The sequence below is a fragment of the Fukomys damarensis genome, unplaced genomic scaffold, assembly GCF_012274545.1.
Source record: "Fukomys damarensis isolate Sample0158 unplaced genomic scaffold, DMR_v1.0_HiC HiC_scaffold_16, whole genome shotgun sequence".
NCBI classification, from domain to species: Eukaryota; Metazoa; Chordata; class Mammalia; order Rodentia; family Bathyergidae; genus Fukomys; species Fukomys damarensis.
Genome location: NW_022900928.1, coordinates 463,873 through 465,525, shown reverse-complemented (window position 1 = coordinate 465,525; position 1,653 = coordinate 463,873). Strand labels below are relative to the sequence as shown.

The following is a 1,653-nucleotide window of genomic DNA, read 5'->3' as shown; positions in this document are numbered from 1 at the left end:
CCACTGCGGCGGACAGCAGCCATGTGGCGCCAATGAGCAGTAGCTGAGGCCGGCCCTGCCGGCCATAGTTCAGCGGCACCGTCACGGCCGCGAACCTGCAGCGTGGAGACGGGCGCATAAAGGCTGGGGCGAGTGCGTAGGGGGCAGAGGGCGGGAAGGGCGGGGCGGGGCGCCCACCTGTCCACACTGATGGCGCATAGGTTAAAGATCGAGGCGGTGCAGAGCATGACGTCCATGGCCATAAGCACGTCGCAGAGGCGAGGGCTCAGTAGCCACTCTCCGCCGTGGACCTGGGCAGCCACGAGAGCGCAAGAGACACAAGACCTGACGTTTCCAGCCACAGACACCGCCGCGGACTTCCTAACACCCACTCTTGAGGAGCAGGGCCTGAGTATTACAGGAAGGGGCCCCAGATGAGCCTGAGGTGGCTGGGGGGCCCCCTGCCCAGGTCTCTTTGTGTTAGGACCGCGAAGCCTGGGGGAGAACCCGTTGTCTGATGTCATCGCGGGAGAGCAGCCTCAGGCCTGGCTGGACCGGACAGGAAGGCAAGAGTCGCCCTCTCTGGCTAAACTGCCTGTTGTAGGACTTGAGATAAGTTACTTCACTGTTTCCTCCTCTGGGATGAGGACGGTGGCAGTATTCATCTCACAACTGTCCTAAGGACGAATGAGTGTAGAAATTGCTACAACCTCGGCACAGTGCCCAGTCCAGGACCATGCATGGAGCACATCCCCCAAAGGGCAAAGAGACAGCCAGCCGTCCGTCCAAATCCCGCTGATGGGGACGATTAGGCGCTCAGTCGGCACGGTGACGTCCGTGCGCAGCTTGGGAGCAGCCGAGGTCAAGTGTGTCCTCTCTGCAGGCCTCCGCGTCAACGTCTGAACCCAGGTGTCCACCTAGAAGCCGGCGTCCCCTCCCCCACGGCGCAGGACACGGCACAGGACACCGCGTCCCAGCACAGCGCTTAAGCGGCTTTGCTCGAACCAAACCTTCGCGTAGAGGCGTGGGCGCCAGGAGGGCGCGCTGGTCTCCCGCTCCCGCACCCGCACCCGCACCGGCACTTGGTCCTGCACTCGCGTGCCGCGGGTGCTTCCTCCCCGCGCCCGCACTGCTTGCATCTCCCTGTGCTGGGACCTTGGGGTGCGCGGGGTGGACTGGCGAGTGCGTGAGTGGTTCTGCGTGGCCGTGGCTCATTCCGTGGTGTATGCACCTTGGGTAGTGGGGGTGGCCGAGCCTACATCTGCCCGTCAGTCCAGCTGGCATGGGGGGGCACTGGACTAGCGGAGTTGCCCGTTTCTGAGGTCCCTGGCTCAAGGGACACAGGCCTATTTTGGGTGGCAGAGGGACAGCAAAACGGCCGGGGGACGCCGGTACCAGGCGCTCGGCAATTTCTGGGGCTCGAGCTCCTGCAGCTACGCGCTGGGCCTCGGCGGGGGCTGGGAAGGGACCGGGACACAGTAGCACCTCGGAGCTCACCTCGGAGTAGACGAAGAGCGGCAGCACGAGCAGTGCAAGGAGTAGGTCGGCGGCCGCCAGGCTCAGGATGAAGTAGTTGGTGGGCGTCTGTAGCGCGCGCTTGGAGGCCACGCTCATGCACACGAGCGAGTTCCCCGCCAGCACCGTGCCAATGAGCAACACGCCGCCCGCTAGCGC

At 64.7% G+C, this 1,653-nt stretch overlaps 1 protein-coding gene across 1 annotated transcript in view; it reads right to left on the bottom strand.

Moving 5' to 3' along the window:
- Positions 1 to 1,653, bottom strand: part of Drd4 (dopamine receptor D4) — a gene marked incomplete at its 5' end in the record, with an annotated part of 3,446 nt that extends 1,793 nt beyond the window's left edge. The window contains 3 exons of the mRNA XM_033764763.1: positions 5 to 95; positions 178 to 290; positions 1,477 to 1,653. Of these exons, the coding sequence (XP_033620654.1) occupies positions 5 to 95; positions 178 to 290; positions 1,477 to 1,653 (381 nt within the window). The remainder of the gene's footprint in view (positions 1 to 4; positions 96 to 177; positions 291 to 1,476) is intronic.